The 24,525-nt window shown below is 45.5% G+C and overlaps 2 protein-coding genes across 4 annotated transcripts in view; both read right to left on the bottom strand.

The window, feature by feature from the left end:
- The window catches only part of LOC120788931 (CD82 antigen-like), a 33,030-nt gene extending 15,725 nt beyond the window's left edge, over positions 1-17,305 (bottom strand). The window contains exons 1-3 of one of the 2 annotated variants that reach the window (XM_040125260.1): positions 17,060-17,305; positions 4,013-4,085; positions 752-824 (exon numbers count right to left, since the gene is read on the bottom strand). In XM_040125260.1, coding sequence (XP_039981194.1) covers positions 752-824; positions 4,013-4,075 — 136 coding nt within the window. In that variant the 5' untranslated portion in view covers positions 4,076-4,085; positions 17,060-17,305. Of the gene's footprint in view, positions 1-751; positions 825-4,012; positions 4,086-16,522; positions 16,598-17,059 lie in introns of those variants that run through there. The other variant, XM_040125352.1, reaches the window with a different exon arrangement.
- Positions 17,306-19,110: 1,805 nt separating this feature from the next.
- Positions 19,111-22,626, bottom strand: LOC120804146 (G2/mitotic-specific cyclin-B2-like). Of its 2 annotated transcripts, none has more exons than XM_040153427.1 (8): positions 22,492-22,626; positions 22,153-22,266; positions 20,947-21,219; positions 20,711-20,869; positions 20,398-20,634; positions 19,601-19,741; positions 19,415-19,525; positions 19,111-19,336 (listed from the first exon to the last, which is right to left on the bottom strand). In XM_040153427.1, exons 1-8 carry the CDS (start codon positions 22,516-22,518, stop codon positions 19,226-19,228), a joined length of 1,173 nt encoding a protein of 390 aa, XP_040009361.1. In that variant the 5' UTR covers positions 22,519-22,626; the 3' UTR covers positions 19,111-19,225. The 2 variants fall into 2 exon arrangements, with proteins under 2 accessions (XP_040009361.1, XP_040009446.1); XM_040153512.1 differs by having other exon boundaries at positions 22,153-22,263; positions 22,492-22,625.
- Between the last annotated feature and the right edge of the window lie 1,899 nt (positions 22,627-24,525).

Genomic DNA, 24,525 nt, shown 5'->3' with positions numbered 1-24,525 from the left:
GAGCATTAACCTTTGAAGAAAAAAAAAAAAAAGGTTCATGGTTGATGCCTCTTCGCTGGATTTACTTCTTTCCCCTTCAGCAATCAATAATATGACTCCTAGGCCTGGATCCTTCCATAGTTTGTCCCGTTCTCTGCAGTTCAAACAAAGGAATAATAAAATCTTTGAGTCTTTGCCCATCTTTGCCCAGCGTGAGCCGCCTGTTTCTTCTTCCCTCACACTCAAACACACAAGGACACAAACGGACACAGGAGACGCACAAACACGCACCGGCAGCCCGCAGCCAGAACCTGGCCTGTTTTCAGCCTGTTAATCATCGCTCCATTTGTATTGGCCTACATCAGCTCTGCAAGGGGATTAGTGTAAAGGGTCCACTGGAAAATAAAAAAAATAAAAAAGTATATATTGGCCACTTGTTTTGTTTGTGCTTCAGCTGCGGTCGCACCGAAATCCAGCTAAGAGAGCAAAGGGTTTTTACCATCCCAAGTTCAAACAACAGACACGGACACTGACTTCAACCTGGGTGAAAACAGCGCGTTTCAAAACATACAAATAAAAGAAAAACAGGTCACGTGAAGAAGCGATCATCAGAGAGATTCGCACCGCACGCCGTCGATTGACGACCAGCTTTAAGGAGAAGCAGCCTGCGAGCCGATTTTCCGTTGGTCGGTGGAACACGCAGAGATTCCCCCTCTTCACTCCTCAGCTCCTCTGAAAGGGAAATGGCATTAAATCTGACTCAGGCACTTACTCAGGACGACGATGAAGCTCTGATTGTCCAGGAGGAGCCACAGTCCGAAGCCCATGATAACGACCCCGAACAGCTGGAGCAGAAACACACACACACACACACACACACACACACACACACACACACACACACACACACACACACACACACACACACACACACACACACACACACACACACACACACACACACACACACACACACACACACACACACACACACAGACAGGTCAGCCAGAAGAAAATGCCCCAGACACGTGTGTGTGAATGAGAGCCCGACCTGAGATGAAGTGGCTGCAACTGATGATCATTTTCATTCATTAATCTGCTGATTATTTTCTCAAATTATTCATTTATCATTTTTTTCTATAAACTGTCAAAAAGATGTTTGGTTTAAAATGACGTAGGACGAAGACAATTTTGCTTTAAAAATGACTGAAACAACCATTAAAACAGTTGCCGATTCATTTTTTGCTGATCGACTAATCGATTCATCGACTGTTTAATCGCTGCAGCTCCGGTTTTATTCTTGGATTTTTCCTGCCAGCGCATTCGTTTTGCCGCAGCAGTGCAACGGTTCCAGTTTGTCTCGCTGCAGACGTGCAGGGAATCTCAGCGAGAGCCCGTCCGCTGTGGCTCTTCGCCCGGCGGCTAACTTCTAACGCAGCTCCACTAAGTCTTTACGTCTCCATATGGCTGCTTCACAATAAAAGTCTCCAGCTGGTTTGCCAGCGCATAGATCTTCCTAAGTCAACACCTCTCAGTGATGAGCAAACGGTTAAACAAGGCTGATACGTGGAAGCGAGAAGAAAAAAAAAAAAAAAAAAGGGGCAGGAAGGAGGAAACCGATCTCCCAACCACAGAGATTCTGTTAGAAGCTATAAAAAGGTAGCGAGAGCGGAACAGAGGCTTTGACAGGCTTCTCTCGAGGCAACAGCAGAGACACACGTGTGTGTGGAACCAAATCATTCAGCACTGTTTTTCTCAAAACCGAGAAACTGTGAGAAAAATCCTGAGCAGCTCTTTCGTCTTTAAGTGCAAGTCGAGATGAGACTCTTTGGTTGAAGACCAGATACCCGAAAAACTCGCCACACTCCCGTCAACTTAAGCTTTGAGTTTTGTGCTGAGCGGCAAATGTTAGCACGCAAACTCGCGCGACCCGCTCAATTTCAGCATGTTAGCTCTGTCGTTGTGACTTGAATGTCTTTTGCTCTCGAGGCTTCGCTCTTTAAGGAGGTGACTCGCAATAAAGTCCAGTCTCGCCTAAAGGACTTTAATGCCCCTAAAACAGGGACATTAAAGTCGTCAAATCTAAGGACGAGTCTAAAAAAAAAAATATTGACATCAGCCTCACAAATGACCAGTTTGGGTAATTTTACATTTTAAGAATGTAAAGTTCTCATTTCATGTTGCTTAAATTGACAGAGTCTTAAAATTCTATATTTTTTATATTTATATATCTATATATAGATATTGAGGTCGTGACCTGAGTAGTAACTATAGCCCTGTTCAGTACCTTCACTTCTGGTGCTGTCAGGAGACATTTGATCTCACTCCATTAATGAGCTGCGTGTACTGAGCCTCAAATTAAATAATCCGTTCAAGAGCCTTGAATTCAAAAATGAAAGTATGATCATTGCGAGGGGACCGAGCCGGGGCTTTGGTTCGATGTGAAAATATCGAATATGGGACATTTCAAGGCAAAGTCTGAGCGACGACAAATCTGAAAACAAGCACCTTCAATTGACAGCCCACGGCGAAGACTTTGCCGTGAACTGATCCATCACAGATGGGAGGAGCTGCTGAATGTCCTCGCTCTCACACTGTGATTTCCTACTGACTCACTTCAGTCCTGATAAGGGTCGGAACACACACACACACACACACACACACACACACACACACACACACACACACAGTGAACCTGCCTTCTCGAGTTTGCTAACATTTTATCTCCGCATCAGAGAGGAGGAGGAGGAAACTGAGAGTATCGCCCCGGTAACCGAGGCCACAAACACTTCATCTGCAGGGTAATTAAGAGTCAGAGCCGGAACATGAATGAATAGTTGACGTCAAGCTGTCCACTAAACTGAAGTCTACCTCGACGACGGGAAGTGACGCTGGAAAAATGCAGCTTTGATACTCGTACGCCGTCAAAACGGACTCACGCTGTCTGCTCTCATTTCCATTTGTCAATGAATCCACTTTATTCCAAACGGCCAAGGCCCAGGAGCCTTTCATTAACTGACCCCATTAGTTTGTGGGGGTCAAAGGTCGTGTTTGGCGGAGAGCCGGAGTGAAACCAGAACGTGCGGGTCGTGTTCAGGAGGCGAATAAAAAAAACAGAAAAAAAACTAACAACTAAAAATCCATCCCTGGAACAGAGACTCTCGACGGTCAGTCCTGTGGCTCGCTTCTTTACTTCGATAAGAACCATGTTCTCGTTTTTTATTCGTACTTTGAACAAACACCATTTCCCATAAGCCTCAGACCTTCGCGGGCTAATGCCACGTTCACGTCGACTCAGATTTTTCCGAAAGCTCCGATATGTCCGACTTGGCATATGGACGCCTCACATCATTTTTTATTTTATTTTGTTTAAATCGATTTTTATCTCGCACACGACCACCTCTGCGATCACACAATGGTCTCGATTCGTCGGGCGACGCGCCGAAGTCGCTGGGAACCTTCCCCGTCTCCACCGACCGACCCGCGTGACGTGAACGCCACACGACGGCTCGTCCATCAGCGAGGCCCGGGGTCACGCTTGGTTCACACACACGCGCGCACACACACACACACACACACACACACAGTGAGACAGGGGGGGACTGAACGCTATACAAGTTTACAACTACGCTGTAAAACATCCTGCAGGGATTTAGTGGAATCAACTCATCTCTGAAAGAAAGTTTTGTGGATTTCAACTTAACGCAACTTAGAACGTAAAGATTTTATTTTCAGACATTACAACGCATAAGTCTCTTGACTTGAAATGATGAGTTGATTGAGTGAACTGCTGAGAGTTTACATGCATGAGTGAATGAATGGAGTGAACGACATGCTGAGCACGGTTTGAGTGTGTTGCCGGGCTGAACCTCGGGTCCTTTATTTTCTTACAAACGTCAGTGTGATCCTACATTTGCCCAGTATGTCCCAAGGAGTAAGAGGAAAGATGCCAATGTGACGTGTAACAGCTCTGTAACAACAGTTTTTGTCATGACATGTTACATCGAATCACTCGTGAAAATAAAATACTCACAAAGAAGACGAGGTTGAAGAGGAACAGGAAGTACTTGGTCGCTGTCACGCAGCCTTTCCCCATGGTGTCTTATCTGTAAAAATCAAACACGACAGTCACAAGACAAAATTTACAGAGGCAGCAGCAGCGGCGGCGGCGGTGGCGGCGGCCCGCAGGACGTGCAGGTCAAGTTATTCTGTACCAGAGCGACGAAATTTGAAATGACTGTACAGTCTGTAACCAGCTGAGAGACGAGATGCTGCGGGGTTGAGCCTGATGTCAACAAGTGGCGGCAGATGCTGCGAGAACCGCAGACCTCTGCTGCTTAAGCTGGCCTTGATGATCCTGATCGGGGCCATGGGGGGGGGGGGCTCAGGACTCCAGGATTACACCCGTAAAACCAGCACAGTCACGGGAGGAGGGGCCGGGGACAAAGTCGTACCCTCTGTCTCAGACCAAAATCCGCACATTCGTACGGAGAATCCACATAACGATATACCCGTAATAAATATAACATCTGGGCTTCACTACCAGGGCAGAGGAGAGTATTTTCGTCCAAAAAAAAATTGCAGATTTATGTGGTCATGACATTAAGTTGATCTTCAAAGATCTTCAGAAAACAAAAGCTTTGCAAGCTGTTAGGACACAAGTCATGAGATCAGATTACGGAGTTCGTAGAGGGGAAGACTTTTTTTTTTTTTTAAATCCTGTTTGCATCCATTTTTATTTTTCTTAGCTTTTTTTCTTTTTTGTGCGACTGGTCAGAAACTGAGTGTTGTTAGACGGCGCCCCGGTGCCTTGCGGAAACATCGGTATCGACGTATAAATCAGCCGGTAAACGGAGAAGAAACCGAAGTTCAGAAACGCCAAAGGCACGTTTGGAAACGCTGTCGCCGTTCTGCTGTTTATTTTTCAGCTGCATGATGTTCTGGCCCGTATGTTTCTTGGTCACAATTATTAAAACTAAATTCATTTGAAAGGAACCATAACAAACGTTTTTATTTATGTTGTAGGTTGTGTAGAGAAAATTAATATCGGCCCAAATATCTTCATCATATATTTGACACTTTCAAATAGTGGGCATCAACACCCTGAATCGTTTCTACTACAACATGTTTTCTTATTATCAAAATGTAGTCAGAATGATTCCTTTGAACAACTGAATTTAGATGATGACAAGAAAAAATCAAATAAAATCCATAATCAATACTGTCACGCAGCCCAAATGATTTACAATCTGGTCTCTCAGCATCAATCGTTGCTGTCAAACTACATTTACAGCTTCATTTTTCCTGTTGTTCTGACGGTGCGTTCACTGACCATCACAAGAAGTGACGCAGGGAATCCGAGTTTAACTCTTTAAAACAAAAAAACAATAGAACAACACTTAAAAGCAATAGATTTTCAGGAATCTAAGATCCGTCTTGATTTGTATAAGATTGGAACTGTCTCTCTTTGCATTACCTCCACCAGTGACTACTAATTTGGATTATTATGTCTGAACGCAGACATCTGTGATTCAGAAATCAAATCCCACACGAAAATTGCAAAAATTGAAGGGGAAAAAAAAAAATAAAAAAAATAATCACTTTCCCCACTTGGGAAATGTTGATGACCTCTTTCCTCCCATGTGGTGGCTCGTATTTACGGAAAAACCAGCCTGACTGAATGCAGCATCTGCCCCCGCCCCCCCCTCATTGGCCCCTCACTGTCAAATAAATCTATGAAAATCTGGGTGAAATATGGAGGCCTGGCTCGATATTTCCTCCTGGCAGTGAGGCCCTGCAGCGTGAGCACGGTGCCCGTGTATCCGACCCACATTCACATCACTGTAAATGGGTTACTGTTACAACACCGCCTGTGCCAGTTTTTTGGGGGGGGGGGGGTAATATGCAGGGAGAAAGACATTTGGTCAAAACATGGCAGAAAAGCCAGATGGAAGGCATTAGAGTCTGTAAACAGAGCAGGCTGTGGCCGTAAACACCAGGTAGCAACAGTCTGAAAGGAGAGATGCCGCGTTACCAAACCGAAACCCCAAATTACACCGAACTCAACGCATTGATTAAACCTTCCAAAAATAACTGGGTGAGGATTTCACTATAAATAAAGGAGCAAAGCAAAAACAAACAAACAAAAAAAAACAAAGGGGCAAGAATGAAAAAGTCAATGCAAAGATTTAGTCGTTCTTTTCTAAAAGGTTTAAAGGACAAGGCTGGTGATTTTCCTCATTTCTCTTACTGTCAACAAATCCCACTCAAAACCAACAAGGCGGCGGCTTCTCAACACTTAACGTCCCTGCTCTGTTTGTGGCTCTCAGATCCGAGTCCCCTGGTTCGGGCGACGTTACTCGAACAGGAGGACACAGTGCGTTTGTTGGGGTGAAATGCTTAAGGGACGAGGACGGTGCCTTCGTGGCACGGGACAGCAAACTTCTCCAGCAAAACCAGTCCTTTTCCAATGAAATCGCCGCCATTTTGTGGCTCCGCTCACGTAAGCGAAGAAATGTGATGCGAGCGTGTCTCGTCGAGTCGATCTTTGGCGAACTCGTGACCTGCCAATATGCACCGTTGACCCTGAGGGGAAAGGGAGAAAGATAGGGTCCAAAATGGCCGCCCCCTCATCGGTGGCACGGCACGGCCCGTTTTGATTTTACCTCCTCTGTCAGAGTACGAAGTGCTCCACAAAAGAGGAATGGTTTACATTTTACGGGCAGTTATGGGACAGGAATTGATGGTACACAATAAAAAAATATATTTATTTCCACTCTCCAGTAAAGCTCTTTATTGGATTTATAACCCTGAGAACAAAATACCAGGAGGAGTAGACAGGAACCGACGACTCTGCCGGTTTAAAGACGTAGAAAGTCTCAAAAAAGCTGTGGTGACCAAGTGGCACTAGCATTCCAGTCTTGCTAGCGTGTTAGCAGTTAACTCACCCGCTAGAGTAGTAACAGAGTTGCTACCTGTCGTTTTTGATTTGGGTCTTTTTGCGTGGGATTTGTCAACAATGAGAAAAACACCAGTATCCTCGACGGTGCCTTCACGGCCCCCTGGAGCTCTAAGCTCTGCGCTGGAGGTTGTAAACATGACAAAGGCTTTATGTACTACTGGTTGGGAGGGAAAAAAAAAAAAAAAAGGTCCTGAAACAAAGGCTTTGTTAAATTTAGAAGTGCCACGGAGCCACTTTGTGCTGCAGCTGCTGAATGAAAAGAAGCAAAACTGCACCAGGAATGCGCATGATGTTTCAATTACGGCATAGGCCTGGATATGGCAAGTTTCTAAAATGTCTTATAACTTAAACCATGGGGAAGAAACCCAGTCACAGCTGCTGCTTTTTCACAAAAAAAAAAAAAAAAAAAAACCCAAAACAAAAACCTCATGTCTGTGCAAAAATGTGAAACCAGTCCAAGACCAAGACCAGAAACAGAAACATGCTGTCCTGACAATTCCCACAGAGCTCTCTGCACCGTCTGGCGGACAGTGGGACGGCCGCTGAAAAGCAGACACACACACTCTTCCAATGTTTTCGAACTGACTGAGAGATGCAAACAGAAGAGCTGCGGGTCGAGTCTTGACCCCGTTCACACAGACTTGGAAACTGGATCGTCCGTCAGCTCCGGCCCCGCCACGGTGGCCCCGGTTACCACACACGGCTCACAACTGACCGCTGCGCGTTGAAGCGATGCAGCCGTCACCCTTCCAGCACACACACACACACACACACACACACACACACACACACACACACACACACACACACTGTGAGTTCACAACACTTCAACGCCGGGGTGAGACTGGGCTGGGGAAGCAGAGAGGAGCCCAGGACTCGAGGCAGGTTTTTCTGAACCGTTTCCATTCGCAGTCCTGGTGACGAACGCCAGCGCCCTCAGCGTAAAAGGAGCAGACTGCACGCGGGGTTTAGTCGGACGCGGGCGCAAATTGGGCCAGAGTGTTGCACCAACCACACGTGTGACTAAACGACCAGTTTTTCGTAACAAGAAAGAGGAAGTTTGTCGAGACCGAGACCAGTTCAAGTCTGAGCGATTCTCAGATTGACTCAAAACAATGAAGACAAAAAACTTGACGTCCCAGCGTTCACAGGGACTCAATGTGACATAGAGCTGAAACAATTAGTCCAAAATAAATTTCTGACCACTATTTTGATAAGTTCATGGCTTTCTTGCTTTTTTCTGTTTCATATGATTGTAAACTGAATATTTCTGGGTTTTTGACTCTTGGTCATTCAAAACAAGACCTCCGCAGACATAACCATGGGCTCTGAGTAATAAGGATATGGCACTATTTTCTGACATTTGATGCAATGGCTGACTGATCTATCGATCCTGAAATGAATCCACAGATTATTCAATAATGAAAGTAATAGTTAGCGGGTCTTCAGTCACTAAGTAAAGTCCCGTGGACGTTTCAAAGTTTAGCGAGGAATTCTTGGCACAACTTCACCCACTTGGAGAAATTAAAGAGAGGTCAGAACTCAAGCAACACCTGTAGAGCCACTTTAAGAAGTTTGAAATGTGACGGGAAAAGGAAACAAGGCGCTGTGCTTCAAAAGGAGGAGTCATCTCCATCAGTCTTTGTCCAAGAGCCTTCTTTAGTTCCTCTGATAGTGCTGGATTAAGCAGTCACACCTAATGTTGGAGCTCAATCCTTAGATTTTTTATATTTTATATATATATATATATATATATATATATATATTTTTTTTTTTTTACTAGAGACCATAAAAATAAATCCATCTTAAAAGGTTATTTAAAAAAAACAACCACATGCATGATTTCATCTGTTTAGAGGGACGGTCGACCTGTGCAGATGTTGGAGTCAGGTTGAGGTGACGGACACTTTTTTTCGACGACGTCTGCACAGGTCAGGTGACTTTGGGTCAGATTACACTCGCCCTTCTTAGTGATGCAGAACATTTGGTATAACGCGCGACAGGAATCTTTTTTGCGAGGGTTTCTACTCTAAAACGGGCCTTTTTGATCCTATGTCCGTTTTAATGTCGTTATCCCAGGTTTTATTTATGCATTATGATCCTTCGCTGTTCCATTGCTCCGCGAAGCTCTTTGCAACTACTCTTTTTAAAAGATAACTGATGCACAAATAAAGTTATCGTCATCATCATCATGTGACGCTTTCTTATTGGAAGGCAGTGCAATAAAACCCAGATCTTTGCAGCTTTGTTTATATTCTACTGAAACTCTTCCCACAAACTGAATCTTCCTGTGAACTCAAAAATGAAACCACACTGAAATGCCGTGGCATCAGTCAGCCCTCTTTTCATTCCTCCTTTGGTTTCATTCTGAGTTGGGTCAAGCACACAAACCCTTCCACTCCTCTGTCTTTCTGTCGCTCCTTGATTTTAAACAAATTCCTCCCGACTTTCAAAGCCTCCAGCTGGTAACAGGCACAGCAGCGCACAACGACACACAGCTTCGGTCGCAGCAAATGAGGCAAAGGCACAGAAAAGTGAAAATAAACTCGAGATAAGTTCAGGTTTCTCCTTCTCTGTGCATGTGGATCTGCACAAAACTTTATATTTAAGAGTGAAAAAAATCTTCTGGGATGAAGGCAGCGTGGGAACCGGTCTCTTATCACCTCCACCGAGGAGGTAAAGTTTTCACCCGAGTCCGTTTGTTAGTTTGTTTGTTCATTTGTCAGCAGGTAACGCAAAAAAAGTACTGAACCGATTTGCACCAAACCTGGTGGAGGAATGGGACGAGGGCCAGGGAAGAACCCCTTTCAATTTGGGGAAGATCCAGATCATTTACTATGAGTTTGAGTTTTTTCCTCTGAAGTCCGGTAAAGTGTTGTTTTGATACACAGTGGACTCTACTTTCCCATTTTCTGGAACAAAATAATCCCAGTTTTCATTTTTCCTTTCTGCAAGAACTGTTCCACAGCAGCGGGGTTTTTCCTTTGACATCTTCCCCATTCCCTTGTGTGTCGTAAGAGCGCTCAAACTGTATCGTTGTGTGTTTAAGGAGGTTTCTGTTTTACATGCACTTGAGAGAAAATGCAGCAGAGCCGGCCCCCGTGTCCAAACTGATGATGTGCGTCTAAGAATAACCAACAGGTGACGGCATCACCGCGGACTAACATGGATGCCCTGCAAAGTAATCAACTAATGTGTTTTAACTTTAAATGATACTAATAAAAAAAATAAAAATAAAAAAGGCGAGCACATTTTAAAGTTGACTTTATGGCAGAGCTGTTGTGTTGGACATCATCAGATTCTAAATGTGTACCTAATAAAGTGGCCACTTTGTGTACAGTCAGTATATATTTGCTGTTTATTCCACTGATTGTCAGTAAATAGTGGAAAATGGAAATCACAATTCCCCAGATCGCAAGTGTAAAAGGCTCGTTTCTCACGAGCCCAAAGAGTTTTATGTTTACTGTCGTAGAAGAAGTAGAGGAAAAAACAAAAAAACAAAACAAAAAACCCCAGCAAATATTCACATTCCAAAAGCTGGAACCAGTGAAGTCTTGGCATTTTTTTACTTTAAAAAAAAAAAAAAAAAAAAAAAAGGTTGCTGATTAACCGTCTGTCAATCGACTAATTGTTTAATCAACTAATCACTTGGTTAGATATCAATATTTACAATCTATGAGTGATTAACAGCGACGTCAGAGCTGACAAGAAACGAGACTGAAACGAAAGAAAAACTAACCGGGAACCTTTCTGATCACCGATCAGTCGTCCGAGTCGCTTTTCAAGCGGAAGCGCAAAATCCTTAAAACTGAGTGAACAAACTCGGAAGATTCGAAAACGGGGGCCAAGTCTCTCCCGAGAGCTTCTCCTCGGACAGCGACAGCACCGAAGGCCTCAGCGGCGTCAGTAGTACAGCGGGTCCACGTCGCTTACACACTCTTTGACTCATGCAGAAATGTGTAGGAGGTGTGTGGAAGGGCAACAGCAACAATAAACTCTATTGTCTCCCCCCCCCCCCCGCTGTTCTTTTCATTAAACAAAAAAACAAAAAAAAAACGGCTCAGAATCTATTTGTAGCCTGAAATTTAAATCTCGTATTACGGACGGCAGAGATGAACAAAGCGAGTGTTGATCCGACGAGGCGGATAAAGGCCGAGAGAACAAAACATCCCTCAGATATATTATTTAAAAATAATAATAATAATTCACACAGACCCAAAGTTCCATTCCACAGAATGTAGCAGTGCTGAGTCCTACTGTCTGGGGTAACTCCTGAAATCTGGGAAAACTTTTTTCAAAATCGGCAAAGTCCACATAATGAAACCTCATAACTCACCTTTTCCACGATCCCACTGACTGAACACAACCCATCTGCGATTTTTCATCATTTTGAACCTTTTCCCCCTTCGTCCTTCCGTCTGATGTCATTTCACTCTCTCTCCGGACGTTATTCCGCTTTGCTGTGTTGACAGCGTATTTAATACAGTTGGCTGCAGTATTTTATCCATGATAAAAACCCCTCCCTAGTCAGTGGTTACAGCCAATCTTCCTTCAAGCATGCTGCTATCCATCCTCTAATCAATAAATCAATAAAGACCCGACCTTACTCAACTATTTACGACCAACCTCTAACAATATTTCACAAAAAACAAAAATGAGAGAAAAAAAATCCCCCCAAAAAACGGAAAACATTTTTTTCTTCTTTGCTCTCCCATGAATCTTCTCATGACCCCCCAGGTTTTTCTGGTGACCCTTCGGAGGGGCCCGAGCCCCAGGTTGGGAACCAGTGGACTAACCCGTCTAACTGTACATGAAGTAGTTCAAAGCAGCTCCACCCGGAGCAGCTCCGACGGTAAAATGCCGCTGAAGCCTTGAATAAGGTCAGATAGAAAAATGCATCAGTCCCGAGAGCCAAGTACTTTTACTATCGAGCTTTTCTGATGATTTTTTTACTTCAAATACACTTTCGAATGCAGGACTTTTACGGCAATGGAGTATTTTTACTTTGTTGTATTGCTACCTTTACTTGCGTAAAAAAGGCTTTGAGTACTTCTTCCACCACCGCAATCAACCAATCGATTAATCGACTAATCTTTGCAGCTCTAGCTCACAGGATACGTTGCTTTTGATGCTTGTTTGTTTGTTGCTTTACACGGCCAGTTATTTCCACACACAAAACAACGGCAGCTCTCAGACGCCACTTTCTCTGAAGCAACAAAAGGGGGAACTCGACACTCGGGGGGTTGCTGCCGCCTTACGTTTCCTCCGCACAATAAAAACCGCCAGAGCCGGTCGAAGGACTCGCGACAGACACCCGACACACCTTTTGGCTGCGCTGTAGGTGATGTAAAAAGCCCCACGCCTGGAGGAAGGGAACTCGAGCTGACAGAAGCCGCGTGAATACGATGATGCCGCCTGCATGGATGCACTGCCAACCAATGGAGAAATGGGTTGCGACTTCAAATGACGACAAATCGGCTCAATTTAACCCCTGATCTGCTGCATATTTGAGATATACACAATGAGATTAGGGCTGCAACTATTGATTATTTCATTATCTATTAATCTACCAGTTGCTTTCTCGATTAACTGATTAATCGTTGGTTCTAATAAAAAATAAATAAATGTCAGAAAATAGTGGCAAATGCCGATCACAATCATCCAGAGCCCACGCTGAGTGCTTTTTTTTTGACTGCACACGACTCTCCACAAAGGTCGTGGCCCCAGCTGCAGGTTCACAGACCCACCAGCTCAACAAAACCAGGTGACTCCGGAACGAGGGCGTCCCCGCGGCTGACGGGACCGAGGCCGGCTGGGGATACACACCATGCGAATGACCAACTTTGGGGGGACCCGACCGCCTCCGCACAACGCCTCCCGCACCACGCCAACCCGGACCGGACCGGTCCGTCCACTGAGCTCCACCCGAGGGACCAAACCGATTTTGATCCCCCCTCCTAATCCAGACAGCGGACAAGCCGACAAAATGTTCAAGTAGAGTTTTGCTGAGATGAACAGATGTAACGTAAACCCTTAAACTACTCCTTACTGAAAAACGTCGATCACGTTACTGTAACACGTCACAACTAGTGTGTTGCTGAGCAGCGCTGGTCAAGCTTCCATCCGAATCCGGTGCGCATTTAAACTGAAACCTGCAAAAGCAAATGCAGATTCATTGCGCGTTTCCGTCCACCACCGCTGCGCAAACACTGGATTTGGTTCATGGAGTTAAACAGCTGGAGCCGATTCTCCAGTCGGTGCCATTAAACCACTGCAGAGGAAGAGGACGCAGCGAGATGAGGTGGTCAAAAAGGCTCAGACGACGGAAGACCGAGCGGAAAACGTGACGGAAACCTGACACTGGAAAATATTCACAATCTTGCACACTGTCAATCATTTGTACCGTAAAGCGAGTACAACTGACCGACGGTTGATGATCCGACGCACGTGTCTATGAGACTTTGCTTTATCTGCTGGCAGTTTTTCTGCCAAAAAAAAAAGCGCGTATCAAAACCGTCCATCAACTAATCAATGATCAAAGTTTCAGTGGCAGGTCAATCGGCCCACCGTGTTTCACAGAAATCCATTTTTAGGTCTTTTCAGATTTCCCCACTGATGATACAAGCCGTCATTCCCACGTTGGGATGGGGCTCAATAGTATTCTAACGAATCTGAATCCAGATTAGAGAGAGATGCTTTTTACTGTTTGCCAGAATCAAATAGGTGACATCTTCAAATGTTTAGTCCAAAACACAGAAAGGTATGCGGTCTACCATCATGTCTGACAAAGAACAGCAGATTCCCGCAAGTGAGAAGCTGGAACCAGCAAATCTTTTAGCTTTCTCGCTCAAAAACTGGCTAGAAATTCATATTCAATTGTCAAAATAGTTCGACTAATTGTTGCAGCTTTAAAAAAAAAGGACGGCAAGTTTCCCTGCGACTGGAAGGAATTCAACTTTTGTGAAATTCCACTCCTTCACTGCGAGTGTGGTCTTAGTTCGTGAGGAGCGGGTCTCATCCGGCAGGATTGACCCCTCGCTCTCTGTGAGCGAACCTCTGCTGGAGTCCGCCGTGCTGGTCGTCGTGGAGGCGAGACGCGGGCGGCTCAAGCGGCTCAACCCTGGTTCAACCCGTAATTACCCGCAGGGCAGTTCCACCAAACAGGGCGAACAGGTTACGGACAAATCGTCGCTGTGGGCGAGTCTCAGTCACATTCAGTTCTCACTCCTCCGAGAAACATGCTCCTCTCCATTAACACGCGGACTCCGTTCAGGGTGTCTCCTACACTGTAGACACGCAGGCGTGGTGCCGGGTTGGACTCGTCACGGCAAAGATGTCAGACACTTACAGGGAGCCCTGACGGCCAAGGCGCCCAGAATGCAGCCAAACTGGAAAATTAAAAAAAAAGAAGAGAGAAAACATTCTCCTCTCTTGCCTTGACAGGAGTCCAAACCTTAACCGCCAACACCCGCTGAACTCCGGGACGCCGCCATCCATTAAACAAGACACACTTTTCTGTTCCCGGCGTATGGAAAGGTAATTAAGGTCATGCCGGAGTGAAGCGGGCCTCGCAGCTGAACCCATTTACTGCCTCGCATGTCGAGGAATCGACGGAAGAACTCGGGGATGGGGGGGGGGTGAAATATTGACTGGGCGTCGATGCCTCCAAGCACAAACAAAAAAAACAAACACTCTGACCCACATTTCCATCTGTAACACAAACCAGCCCTCGTAAAACACACACCAGTCCCAGGAAGCTTTAAACGGGGACACGGGCCGGTCGACGAGCGGGGGCTCCTCTCCTGAAACGGTTCGTCGATTAACTGATTGAACGGAAAAAAATCAAACCGGCTGCTATTTTCATAACCGATTCATGGGGCCGGGTACGGTGGCCCGGAGAGCTCCACGCGCTGCAGGTTAAAAGCCACGCGGGAAAAACAGACGGAACCAAGATACCAAGAAAAAAAAAACCCAAAACAAACTGAAAAACACAGGCAAACGTAGAAACGCTCAGCACAGAACACGACTAGAGCCTCAACCATTAGTCGCCAAGTCAAGACGGAAAATCTTCATCTCAATAACTGATCGATTGTTTTGAGCCATTGTTTTTTTTTTTAAAGACAAATTTACAACAATTCTCTGGTTCCAGCTTCTCACATGAATATTTTCTAAACTGAATTTCTTCGGGTTTTGGACTTTGTTGGACAAAACAAGACATTTGAAGACGAGCATTATTATTATTATTATTTATTTTATTTTATTTTATTTTATTTTATTTCATTACCGTCTTCTGACATTTTAGAGTCCAAATGATTCATGGATTCATGGCCCTGAACACAACAGGAACTAGTCAAAAACGACAGAAGTGTCCAGGAGACATTAAATACGACAGGTAGCTTCGTCGCTCTTCAGTGGCGAATAGAAACTTTTGGTTTGGAAATGAATTATCAAGCCGCAATGCCAAATATATGGCGTCTGCAGCTCCTCACACGTGAGAACGTTTCGCTATTCCCTGACAACACAAAGGCCAAAAGATTCATCGCAGAACTACTCGGCAGGTCGACAGGTAACAGGGCTGCTGCTTTTTCAGGAATTGTCAAATTAGAACAAATTTAGAAACTAAAAAACACACGATTCACCCGCACCGGCATCAGAGGCCGTCGACGGCGAAGAACCCGAAATGCTTCTGAGAAGCTTCGGTGTCGCGGTTGAATCGATCGGCTCGGCCCGCCCGCGTCCTCTTTTTTTAGAGCGCCCTCTGCTGGACCACAACACAAACTACTTCAAAACAGTCTGTGAGCTTTTTTTTTTTTTTTTTTTAGATAGAAAAACAGGTCATTAAAGTTCCAATACTTAATTTTGTAAAATGAAAAGCGCCGGCCCTAATATGCGAGGAAAACCTTCGTTAGCCGTAGCTTCACTCCAGTTACGCTCAAAACTGGCCCCAAAGTCCCGTCGCCAACTTTCATTTTCTCGGCCTTCTCACGTTTTTCTTTTTTTTTTCTCCCGGTTTCGTCCGACTGTTTAAATCGTGTTGTGGTAAATTTGCTCTTCGTGATGTAACCCCCCCGGGTCTCGTTGTCCTGTGAGGGTCTGAACCGCCGGCCCCTGCGACAGAAACCAGGTTAACCAGGAGAGGAACCACGCAGAACCGTTTCCGCCACACAAAATAAGACCTGTTGGTGTTTTTGTCTGTCTGTTTTTAAACCGGGGAAACGTGAGATGTTTTCACCCCTTTGGACCCGAAAAAGAAAGATGCAGAAAAAGACGAGCCTTTGGCTGGTAGACACGTGAAACTGGTAACGAGGGCTCGCAAGGGGACAAATGCTCTGTTTAAACCAGCAAAACCAAAAAACAAAACAAAAAAAGCCTCATGGCAGAAAGTCCTTCAGTCTCTTTGACACGGAAAGGGCCAAATACTGTTGATTGAATCAGGCTGCAGGAGCTGATAAAGGAAATTAAAACACACACACACACACACACACACACACACACAACTGTGAAGGTGTCTCTGAAGTCCAGTTTTGGACAAAGTCCACTCCGCCCTCTCCCCCCAAAGCGACAGCAGCTGCCCGACCTCACCTCCACTTTCTCTCCCTGCACCAAACTGCCCGCGGCGGGGGCCCCCCAGCTCCTCTCCGCCGGAGCCGAGCGGGGGACGTCTGTGTCACGACGCTTGCGAAGAAGCGGCGAGTTCGCAGCGGAGAAAGTTCGGCCAGACCCCGAGTCGACCGCATGTCCACGGTGTTTCAGTCGGTTTTACCGAGGGAGAGTAGTAACAACCGGGGGGGGGGTTCAACCGTGCAACGCGAGCGTGCGGTTCGGTCCGATCCAAGCAGGAAACTTCGTCTCGGGAAGCGTTGAGTGGCCTGATAGCGAAGCTCTTCGTCGTGTCAGACGCATAAATCACCCACTCGGGCGCCACATCAGCAGCCTCCTCAGCTCATCCAATTCAGGAAGCGCAGCTCCGAAACGCGGCCGTTTCCACACGCCGTCCGCCGACCGACCGACCGACCGACCGGCCGGTGATCGATCCGAGCAGCCAAGCGCGCCTCGTGTTATGGAGCAGTTTCCGTCCGCGGGACGGTTTTACCGGACTCGGAGTTGTCGGGTACTCACCTGCTTTTGGTTCTTTTTTTCCTCCCTTTTTCTCTCTGCGCTAAATTGCGTCGCAAAGTGCGTCGCGGTGGCAGCGGGCGGCTGTGCGGGTCCCGTGTGCGCTGTGAGCGGACTCCTGCTCGACGGGGGAGACGAGGCGGCGGCGGCGGCGGAGTCTGCAGACTGAAGCGGAGCACGGACCGGAGGCAGCAGGAGGCGGCGGCAGCAGCAGCAGCAGCAGCAGCGGGGGAACCTCCTCCGGTCCCCACCGTGTGGTCGATGTGGGAACTAACACGTCAAGTGACCTTTTTTAACCCCTACACCCCCGCCACGCACGCGCCTCATCGTGGCACGATCGGGGGGGTTAAAACCAGGCTGCTCTGCAAGTGTGTATGACACAAAAGGGGGAATATTTTCTTAGGGGGATGATAGAAACACAAAAAGCAAAATTCACGCTTATTTTTACAACCGGTTCAGTTTTTACTAAAAACCCCATTATTATATACAATATATAGATTTTACATCTTTTCCACATTTAAATGTACATTGTTTATAAAGAAACACTGAGATCTGCGAAATTATATAAATCAACCTTTAATTCAAATGCAAGACCAGCTTTTGTCACATTAAATTATATTTTACATTTTATTCAGGTCGGGAAATTAAAGCTCTAAAAGTAGTGAAAATTATATGAGAGTCTAGAAATACTGGAAATCAGCCTATTAAACAACCAGCAACCTTTGTTTTTTACTGACAACCCCCCAGTTGGTAAAAAAAAAAAAAAAAAATCATAAATTCCAGGAAAAACAGAAATAAAAAGGAGTTCCAGATGTTACAGTGGTAACATTTCTGTTGTGTGAAGCAGATCACGGTGTGTCACACCATTCAGTCCTCACTGACCTGTCTGGTGGAGGGGGGGGGTGGGGGTGGTGAGGTCAGGGTCAGTCTGAGGAGCACAATGCTCCTCCACACACCACATTCAGTCCGTCCGTCCGTCCAGCGTGTGAGGGAGCATGAGCTGGTTTAATAGATGCCGTTATTCTACGGCCTCCGCCGCCACGGAGGTACAGAGGAGCGCAGACACACTGTCCCCACAGAGCTAAAAGTGTCCGATTGTCTTCACGTGGTGATGCAGGGTTCAGGCGTCCAACGATGACAAAAAAAAAAAAAAAAAAAAAGCGAGGGGCTGGAGATGCAGCTTCTCGGCGGATCCCCGGCCTTCGGAGGGTTTTATAACAGATGAGTGATGCTCAGGATTAATGACACTATGTGAGCCGCTGACCTCAGACAGGATTTCTTTTCCTCACTGGGTCACAGTGGCCTGATCTGTTCCTCTACAAACAGCAGCATCAGCTGTCAGGAACTAAGTAGATTTACCCGCCGTTATTTCCATTTTATGCTACTTTCTAATTCTACCCAGCCACATAGGAGGAAAATATATTTTTTTTAAACCTACACAACTTTAGTTTGCAGATTAAAAGTGTAATCCACTAATAAATTCTGATGCATTATAAATTAAACTACCCAGCGGCACATTTAGTTAGAATTAGCTCCACCTGGACCTGCTGCAACATGATTGTTCTGAAACGTATCTTTTGATGCTAACATACACTTTTACATTTAATTAAATGTGTCAGCGCAGGACTTTTACTTGTAAAAGTGTTTCTACACTGTGGTATTGATACTCCTGCTCAAGTAAAAGATCTGGAGTATTTCTTCCACTGGTCCTAGTCGGTGGTAAAAAGTAACTAAGTACCGTTGCTCAAGTACTGTACTTAATTACAATTTGGAAGTACTCTTGTACTATTACCTGAGTATTTCCATTTTATACTTTTAATCCATTGCATTTATTTGACATGACTTTTCAGACTAAGATTTAACATTAAAAATTTTGAAATATCACATTAAGGATTAAAACCAGTGGTTTTGAGTTGTTCAATCTGCAACTTCTCATCAGGCTCAGGCCACAAAACATCAGGTGGAGTAAAATCATTTTGGTAAAATGTCCGATATAAAAAAAAAAAAAAAGGAAAATTAGTGGCCAAACGTCTGAACAAACCACGACGCTCGGCTCAAAAATTCTAAAAACATTTTATTAAAAACTAGGTAGGGTTTCTCCACAGGTTGTGATCGATCTAAAATAAAGTGCAAGTGAAACGTCCGCTGACGAAGACGCGCAAGTTCGCCTCAAGGGTTGTTGAGCAGAGGAGCCGCCATGTTCCTGACGATCGCCGACTTCAGCTGAGGAATGAGGCTGATCTTCATCAGCTTGCTGCTCGAGTACTTGTTCTTGACAGCCTGCACAGAAACAAGTCGGTTAACGTCACCATCTCTTTATCAAAGATCGTAAGTCGTGCTTTGCGTCGGCCGACCGACCTGGAACTTCGATTTCCCCTCGTTCACCGTCACAACATTTTTGGCGATGTGCTGCACGATCGGCTTCAGGTGGGCCTCGTCGTAGGTAGAGTAGTGCTGCTGCGTTGGAGACTGACACGACAGGGCGGGACGATTAAGAACAACAACACACACACAAAAACCGGTGGAGCCGAACTCCAAACTCACCCACGGCAGCCCGTCAAGCAGCAGCTGAGAGAGACACAGCGAAGCGGCAGCGACCTCCGAGGGCCGATAGTGCACCATGTCGTAGTCGAGGAGGGTCAGCTCCATCAGGTACTTGGCCAGCGTGTGTCTCTCTACGTCAGACTGAAAGAAACAGCCCACACACACACACACACACACACACACACACACACACACACGAAACGTTTCATAACCTTGTTTGTTTTAAATCACAGCAATCAAACTTGTCCCGACACATCCAGCAGTAAAAGTGAACTGGATGTAAAACAAGTAGATTGTCCAAAAAAAAAAAAAAAAAAAAAATAAAAAACATCTGCAACTCAAAACTTGGTGCGCAACACAACGAACAATAAAAATGGCAACGATTAAAAAACACGATTCAGCACAGCTTCATTAGAAGCCATGACACACGAAACTTAACGCTCGGCCTCCTCGCGTTAGAAGCCAGAAGGGCTGCAGCCTACAAAACAGCCAAATCAAAAAATATGTCGGTTGCTGATCTGAGACTAAACATTCGCCGCTTTTTATTGCACACAAATGAGGCCGTGTACGAGGTCTGTTCATAGTAACTGCAGACAACTGAAGTCTACATATGGAAATTAAAGTGTATTGTTGGTTTGTTTTAAAATATTTGGAGCAGCAGGTGACAGGTGATCGTTGCAGTTTGGACTAGCACTGAAAACATCCAGGGAACTGCTGAACGGACGTTTTTCCAGCTTCTCACAGCGTCAAGATCGTATCAACACTGGATGAACATTACATCCGTGTGGCAAACTCACATTCGCCACCTTCGAAGCCCGCCTGAGGAAGTGCAACGGAAGAGGACGTCCCAGCTGAAAGTTGAGGCTCCTCAGAACCAGCTGCTCCATCTCCAGGATCTGAGACTTCGTAAACGCGTTGTCCGTGATGTAGGCAAAGTCCCCGACCTCTGGGGCGTACATCTCCTCGTATTTACAGGCCACCAGCATGGCCGTCACGCCGACCAGCTGCAGCTTCCTGCGAGAGACCGGCTGGACCTGCGGCACGGCAGGAGGCGGTTTTTAAACTCAGCTCACAAAACACGAGGGGGAAGACGATTTCGACTGATCTCACCTGTAGGAAACGATCCAGGACGGCAACTGTGAGGTACAGAGTCTCCTGCAGCAGCTGGAACCTGGAGTGAACCTGGACCAGCCAGTCGATCAGAAGAGCCCGCATGCGCTCGGTGATTTCATAACCCTGCATGTAGTTGGCTCGTACAGCCTGCTGCACCTGCGGGGAGGGACGATGTTGTAATACAAAATACAGAAGAAAAGCAGCGACTTTGTCTGAGTGGAGGAATAAATCACCTCCAGGAGGTGCAGATAGTTGTAGATATCTTTAACATATTCGGAGCAGAGCTGCGGCAGGTCTGCGTCCTGCTCGTCCACGTCCTGCACAGACAGCAGCGCCTCGGAGAAAGCCTGGCACAGTTCCTCCTCCTTCATGGAGGCGTCAGCCGGCCCCTCGGGAACTGAAGGGACAGGTTCTGCAGGTCCTTGGACCCGGGGGGCCGGACGCACCACCTGGACTGCGGCGGGTTTGGCTTTTTGGGCACAAGATGCTTTGGTTGGTCCCGTCCTCTGAGGAGACAAGTCAAATGCCATTTGTGCACTCAGAAGTGTCCTACCAGATGACAGCAGTAGTTCTATTAATGTTCAAGCCGAAATAAAACACCATCTAAAAAAGTTATCCAAACTTGTGCTGACACCAGGTTTTACCTTTTATACACAAGTCTCCTTTGTTTAGTTTTGTCGAAGATGAAACTGTTGCTGACATGGTGTGTGAGGTACTGAATTTTAATTGTGTCCTGTGCTGTTTGTCCCACGCTGCTCTGTCACTAGGCTTTTTAACTGCAACTTGCCAGTTGACAGTTCTGGTTCAGTCAAATGGAAACGTTTAAGATTGTTCATGGTCTGTTTTTAAACAACAAAATACACAACTGATAATTAGTTGGTTAATAGTGTCTCAAGTTTCTCATAACTGCCAAATCAGAAGGTTAATATTCCTTTGTGTGAGCAAGTTCTACATGTTATGAGTCGGTTCACTGACTGACTCCTCTCTGCGTGTGCTAGAGTTAAAACCAGTAGGTTTAATACAGACACTGTTTTCATGTCTGTGCTAAGCTTCTAACTCGCATTTTAATGTTTTTATCCCGTTTTTCTTAGTTTAATGCGTCACGTTAAGCACTTTGAACTGCTTGTGCATGAAGTGTGTTTTACAAATACACTTGTTTTAGTAGTTAGCATCAGGAAAGTTAGCTGTTGGTGCCAACTCTCTCTCACACACACACACACACACACACACACACACACACACACACAGCACACACACACACACACACACAAAAACTGCTAGCCTAGTTAGCATTAGCCTGTAACTGTCACATACGGCCACTGTTCAGATCAGACGTTACAGAGTCCGGCTTTAACAGAATGAAGCCGAAGGGGGGCTTGAGACAGCATGTGGACCAGGCAGCTGCTGGATCAAGCAGCGCTGTTCCTCCGGGTCGTTACCTTTGTGTTGACCGCTGCTCCGGGAAAGTTGGTGATCTCTCCGAGAGCGGCTCTCCTCGGACCCGCTGCCGCGGCCTTGCCCATCTTCACTGGGTTCTCTGCGGCTGGTAGCTGCTAAAAAAAAAACAAATAAAACAAACCAAATCATTAAAACGAGGAAATAAACCCCAGAGAATGAACACAAGCTCCTGAAACGTCGCTCTAGAGTCTCCGACGGTTATGAGAAGCAGAGGCGAACAGAAAGGCCTCGGAGGGAAGAGGCGGCGAACGGAGGCAACGGCGGCCGCTTCACAAACAACCAAACGCGGTGAAACGGCGAAGCGAACTCCGGTTACCTACCACAGCGCGGACTCCCACGGACGACATCTTTAACGTCGGCGGCAGAGACGTCAAACTGCGGCCTAAAGACGCGGCGGAACGGTCGATTCGGTTCAAGCGCCGACCGGAACAATTTACCGACCAGATCCGCGAAAGCGACACCGACTCGCGCAGGTAAACGACGCAGAGGCGAGCGGCTTTCAAATAGCGCTCCGTCGAATCTGATTGGATGCGGCTGTGGTAGGACGGCTCCTGATTGGCCGACAAGCTCGGGTCAGAGCTACAGGTGAAGTGACATTTAAAATTAGAGAGAAAATAGATATTACATCAAATTATTTGTTACTATGACAACATGAGTAACAGATTTATAGATGATGTCTTATTTTGTTTGGAAATTTACGTTTTCTTTTTTTTGTTCCCAAACTTTTTTCCTTTTGTCTCGATTGAGTTGAAACTTAATTCCCCTGCTCTTACAAACCAATAGGGTCTTTGAAGAAAAAAAAATCATAGATATACAGTATATTTACTTGCAGAACAAATGTATTATCTGCAAAGTTCATTATTAATTCATTTATTCACTTCTTAAACAGTAATTGTTAATATTTATACATCTCTCATTTTATCAATTTATTATTATGCTTTAGTTGTGTTATCAGTTGAGCTGCAGCTAACGATTATTTTCATTTGCGATTAATATGCAGATTATTTTCACGACTGTTCAATTAGTTGTTTTGTCTTTAAAATTACCAAAAATATTGAAAAATGACTGTCACAGTTTCCCGAAGCCCAAGCTGACGTCTTCAGATGCCTTGTTTTCTCCAACTAACAGTCTAAAAATTAAATATATTCAGTTTACAATGATATGTGACAAAGAAAAACATTAAATCCACAGCGTTTTGGTCGAAAACAGGTGCCTGCTGCTGCCGGAAACAACATCGATGAGAGAATTAGAAACAGTGAATCAAACCAGTGAAGTTGTGGGCAGTAAAACCAAAACAATGAGCTGGAAGACGGTACAACACAAAAATACTGACTAGAGCAGCTGTAAGACGATAAGAAGCTCACAATAAATGTTCAAACGTCGGAAATGTCGTCCACAGTTTAGCTGGGACAGCTGCGTTTCTGTCACAGAGGTTTCCCTGAGAAACTGTCACTAAAACCTCATAGAAAGCGCAATTTGCAACTCTCTTTGAAAAGCATGGCCGTGTCTGACTGAACTACTCTGAACACTGAGTAAACGCCAAACAAGCAGAATGATTTGGTTTTTTTTAAACTGAAGCTACTGATAAAGTATTGTAACTTAGTTCTCCGCTTTCTTTTTTCTGACACAATTGAAAGGATTCGGCTGGTGATATTCTGCTTTTCTTATCGTCGACAAATCCCATGAAAAGATCCAAAACCAACACCAGTGTCTCCCAATAACAAGTATTGTGTGTGTATCAAAGCCTGATGTATCTGGTTCCTCTGTGCCGCAGAGCTCCATTGTTTCCAACAACTATTAAAAACACATCAGCGAGTCACACTGTTGCACTGGGCGACGTGTTCCTTCAACACCATGAACACACACACACTGTGGTTTATTTTGACTACGTCCCTCACACAGGCCGTCCTGCTGCTGGATATACCAGAGCACCAAATGTGGATTAATCCGCCGCTGAAAATAGTCCCCAGCAAATTCACTATTTCCTCCTACTGTGTGACGTGTTTCTAAAGATTTATGTCCTCAGGAGGAACCAACGTGCTTGGAGCCGCAAGCTACAGGCAGGTTCAGGGAGCTAGAAAGTACAGAGAAACAAATTAGCACAGTCGGTTTTTGGTCTTTTCATGGGATTTGTTGACAGTGAAATAGAGAATATAACTAGCGCTGTCGGTAGGATGCAACCACTTCCGTACATTGCCGCCACTGAAATTGTGTGCACTGTGATTAAGATACAAAGTTCTGCTATGTCCCAAATCCAGATTACGCACCAATTCTAAGCAGGAAAAGCGACAAAATGAGGTGTGGTCAAATTTGGATTCACTTTTACCACGTCCGGACAACTGTTTTAAGTGCCA

The sequence above is a fragment of the Xiphias gladius genome, chromosome 1 (assembly GCF_016859285.1).
Source record: "Xiphias gladius isolate SHS-SW01 ecotype Sanya breed wild chromosome 1, ASM1685928v1, whole genome shotgun sequence".
NCBI classification, from domain to species: Eukaryota; Metazoa; Chordata; class Actinopteri; order Istiophoriformes; family Xiphiidae; genus Xiphias; species Xiphias gladius.
The sequence above is the reverse complement of the archived record's forward strand: the minus strand, read 5'-3'. Positions and strand labels throughout refer to the sequence as shown.